At 65.2% G+C, this 4481-nt stretch overlaps 1 protein-coding gene across 1 annotated transcript in view; it reads right to left on the bottom strand.

Annotated features, from left to right (window-relative positions):
• The window catches only part of DIPK1B (divergent protein kinase domain 1B), a 10901-nt gene that overhangs the window by 3364 nt on the left and 3056 nt on the right, over positions 1 to 4481 (bottom strand). Inside the window, 3 exon segments of the mRNA XM_024762428.1 lie at positions 1046 to 1180; positions 3961 to 4012; positions 4014 to 4085. Of these exon segments, the coding sequence (XP_024618196.1) occupies positions 1046 to 1180; positions 3961 to 4012; positions 4014 to 4085 (259 nt within the window).

Here is a 4481-nt window from a genome sequence, read left to right as displayed (position 1 = left end):
GAAGAAATGAGCTTGCCTGAGAATGGCCCGGAGGCCCGAGGTCTTCTCCTCTGAGCTGGGACTGCGCCCTCGGTGCCTGGTGGCAGCCCCGCCCCCAGGAGGCCTGAGCCAACCATCAATGGGCCCCGTACAAGTCCCTACGCGGGCTCTCCCGCTCTGGAGCCCCGTGCCCGCTCCCACCGCCACCTCTGGGCTTTCCCAAGTGTGGCCCCCCTGGGACCTTGCCCAGAACAGGCCTGCTGAGCCCTTCCGGGGCGCCACACAGCCCCCCAGGAGGAGTGCTCTCATCCTGCAGAGGAGGAGAAACTCCAGGCCCCTGGCTGCTGCGAGGCAAGGCTCCCCCTTCGAGACCCCAGGAGCTCTGCTGGGGCAGGGCAGGTCTGTCCCCAAGTGGCATGGAGGCCTCAGAACCCTGGTCGGCTCACCAAGGGCTCCAACCTGCCCGGGGAGGCCGGGCCGGGCGGCCGGGGGTGGCGGGGGGCATGAGAGTCTGAGGTTTGCCAGGGCCCCTTCGGCCGGCCTCACCCCGTCCTCCAGCCAGTCACTGCATCCGCAGGGGCAGTAAGCCACCCTGTGTGCACGCTCGTGGGTGCACAAGCGCTGGCGTGGACAAGCACACGCGGGCTCACGCGCCCTCCCATGCACGGGCACGGCCTTGCCGTAGACGCCACGGTGGCGACTGAGCGCTGTCTCCCGTCTGAGGCCCCGAAGACCATGCCCCGCAGCCTCCTTTGCTGGACTCCTGGCTCCAGGAGGGGCCCTCAAGGCCACCAGTGCCTGCCTGTCCCCGTCTGGGCTAATATGTCTCCCTCATGGACACCTCTACATCTGGCTCTGTCCATCTGCCCGTCCCCAGCCGCCCGCATCTGCGCAGCCTGCCCTTGGCCTCCGCATTCCTCTCTGGCCTCCCCCGTGGCCCGCCAGGGGCAGCTCTGCAGTCGGCACGGTCAGATGTGTCTTAAAACCCGCTGAGCCACGTCTCTAAGCTGCCACGGCAGGAGCGCTGGCCCAGGAGCCCACAGGCCTGGCCCGAGGTGACACTTACGATGACCACCTGGCAGATATGCCCGCGGCAGAGCTCAGCGTAGGACGAGTAGTGAACGTAGGCCAGCCAGCTGCCCGCGAAGATGCCCAGCCAGACCAGGAAGACGTACTTGACCCTGAGGCCCGGGAGCCGGCCCTGCGGGGGAGGGGGCCATGAGGGAGCGCCGCATTTGGGGTGCTGACCCCACGTCCCGGACCCCAGCCTTCCAGAGGGGTGCCCCTCCCTCCGGGGGCCAGCACCTGCCCAGCCCAACGTCTCCCTCCCCCTCCACCTACTCACTGCGGGTGGGGCCGGGGCCTGGTGTCTCCCAGACCTTTAAATCTCACGGGCAGGTAAAAATAAATTCCAAAATGAGGGAGATATGGGGTAGATGCTCATTATTTTGTTGAATAAAGAGATTTCGAACAATTTTCCCTCCTATCCTGCCCGCATTTCATAGTGACATGTAACCTCTGCACAAGGCCAGGCTGGAAGAGCACCCACACCCCCGCGCACTGTCCCCCTGGGTGGTGGAGATTTCGGGCTGGACCTGGGCCAGCAGGGGCCGCGGGGTTGGAGGCACGGTCGCCCTGTGAGCCTTTAAGAGACACGGCCTCACCCACCCACGATCACAGAAGCCAAAGGGTGGATACAGCCCGCTTGTCCATTGACAGATGAGTAGATAAACCAAATGTGGTCCGTCCACACGACGGAATATTATACAGCCATGAAAAGGCAGAGAAATCCCGACCCAGGCTACAGCAGTCCCTGCCCTGGCCCCCGTGGGTCCTGTCACCCATGGGCGAGTGAGCCCCTAGGACGGGAGGACATCACGTCCAGTGAAATGAGCCAGACACGAGGCAGATCCTGTGATTCCACCCATGCGAGGGCCTCGAGTCAGATCCACAGAGACAGGAAGGGCTGGGGGCCAGGGGCTGGGGAGGACGGGGAGTGAGTGTCTAAAGGGGATGGAGTTTGTCTGGGAAGATGATGAGACGGGTTCTAGAGACGACGGATGGTGAGGGCCGCACAGCAATATCAATGTGCTTAGCGCCCCCGAACCGTGCGCTTGAAAAGGGTTAAGATGCTCAATTTATGTGATGTATAATTTACCACGATAAAGAACAGATAACCAAGACATGCAGCCGCTGGCCCTGCTGCCACAGGCTCTGTCCCGGAAGGCTGGGCTGGGCCGGGAACTGCTTCTATGGAGGGCTCAGCCCCTCTGCCACGTTTCGCCAGCTGACGGGTAGAATCACAGGGTGGGAGAGCCCCAGAGCCCTGCAGGAGCTGGGGGCACTGTCTCCCATCCAGCCCCCAAGCCGGGATTGCAGGGGCATCAACTTCCTCCCCTACCCCCACCCTGGTAAATCACAGGCCTCACTGGCTGCTGTCCAGGGGCGGCCAGCTGATGGGATGGGGTTACCATGTGCTGACCCATGCAAGAGCTCAGACACCTTGACCAGGCAGCTGAGCCCCAGAGAACAGGGCCCGGGCCCAGGGCCCAGGAGGGCAGGAGGGCCTGGGGCTTCAGGCCAGCCTGCCCTAGAGGGGAACCACTGCCAGCACTGGCCACGCACCCTACCACCCGCGGGCCAAGGAGCGGCTCCAGTCCTGGTTAGTCCTGGGTCCTAGTCACCTGGGGGCTGGGGCCGAGAAATGGGGCCAACGGGTCCCCACTGAGGACAGGGCAGGGCCCTGCAGGCCCAGCCCAGGCCTCTGTGCTCATTTTTACGGTTCTTCCAGGAGAGGCGGGGTCCTCACCTCCCGCTTCCCTAGCACCGACTCACACGGAGGTGCCACAGCAGGAGGGCCTCTGAGAGCTCCAGGGGCAGGCTGGGAGCCTCAGAGGCCTGGGGTGGCCCTGGGGCCGAGTCAGCGGGTTGGGTCTCAGGCCCACCAGTCCCTGCCACTGCATCTGTTTCCGCCAGTTTTGTTCAAAGGGAAAAACAGGAAAGCACAGGGACAGTGGGTGGGGGGCCGGGGAGCTGGGGGTGTTGTCTGGCAGGATGAGGTCAGAGGACTTCCAGCCGCTGGTGACCCACGCCCCGAGGTGGAGGTGGGCAGGGCCTCTGGGGGGCCAGCGCTGGGAGTCCTGGGGGGATGGCCAGGACGAAGGCAGGCTGTAGCCTGCACTGGACCCAGGGGCTGCCCTGGGCCAAACCCAGGCTTCCCAGACTGACTGCAGGGCCCACCCTGGACACTGCCCAGTGTCCCGCCAGACGCCCTCCAGCTCGGGCCTTCAGGTGGCGGCCCAGCTCCCAGGACACCGTCCGCGCTTGGCTAGCTGTGACCGACCCCCGGGCCCTTATCTTAGGCGGGCACCTCCTCCAGAAGTAGTCCCTGCCCTGGCTCTTGTGGGTCCTGTCACCCAGGGGCGAGTGAGCCCCTAGGACAGGGAGTGCGCTGCTCCTCAGTGGGTCCTGTGCAGCTGCTCCCCCACCGCGGCCTGCCCGGCTCCTCGTGGAGCCGCCTGGGGGGGTCACTCGGGGGACAGTAACAGCACAGTGAACGGCAGCCTTGGGGCCAGTGACCCACATGCGCCACGACCTCCAACCCTCACTACCAACCCACGAGTGTGCTTCACAGGCAGGGAAACTGAGGCTCAGGGTGTGTCCTGACATTAACGGGGGTCCTGGGCTCAAACCACTGGGAACCCACCAGAACCCCTCTCCTGTCCATGCCCATCTGCCGTTCCCGGGCTGAGCTCGGAGGCCGGACACCCAGGGTCCGGGACCCGCGACTCTGGCCTCCCCTGCAGCAGCTCCGTCAAGGCCTTTCCCGCAGGACGGGGGCTGCTGCACCCCCTGCCTCCCAGCATGGGGGTGGACACAGACCCTCAGCTCCCACCTTGCCCAGCGCTGGGTGGGGACCACCACGAACCCAAGGCCCCAGGCGGGCAGGAAGGGCTTCTGGCACAGACAAGCACCGGTTACCCGGCTCCCACCCTTCTCCACAGCGGGGAACACGGTGGCCTGGGCTCTGATGCCCAGGGGCTGGGGTCCTGGAGGGCACTGAGGTCGTAGGTGTGGCCTGGATGATTTGAGACTCTGATGTGGGCCTGGCTCAGATCACCCAAAGCAGAGGTGACAGGGCTCCTGACAGCTGGCACCCGAGGCAGCCTGGGCCTCCCCTGCAGATGGCAGGGTCCTGAGAGGGACAGTGATTCGTCCAAGGTCACTGCGGGGTCAGGGCGCACTCCTAACCTCGGGCTGGCTGGGGGATGGCCCGGGGGGAGGGTAGTCCTTAGGGTGGTTCTATGGGTCCCAAGGTTTCCATCACAGAAAAACAAACCTGGTCTTTTAAGTAGAGGGAAGCGGAGCGGACTTGGTGTGGCTTCTGGGCCTGCGGGAGCAGGTCCAGCCCGCGGCGGGGTGGGGCCTCCTTCAGCCCCAGAGTCAGGGGTGCCACCCTGCAACATCCGCGGGGCCCTGCCGCTCCGCTCACCGCATGGACA

Source organism: Neophocaena asiaeorientalis, unplaced genomic scaffold (genome assembly GCF_003031525.2).
Source record: "Neophocaena asiaeorientalis asiaeorientalis breed wild unplaced genomic scaffold, Neophocaena_asiaeorientalis_V1.1 scaffold78, whole genome shotgun sequence".
In the NCBI taxonomy this organism is placed as follows: Eukaryota; Metazoa; Chordata; class Mammalia; order Artiodactyla; family Phocoenidae; genus Neophocaena; species Neophocaena asiaeorientalis.
The sequence above is the reverse complement of the archived record's forward strand: the minus strand, read 5'-3'. Positions and strand labels throughout refer to the sequence as shown.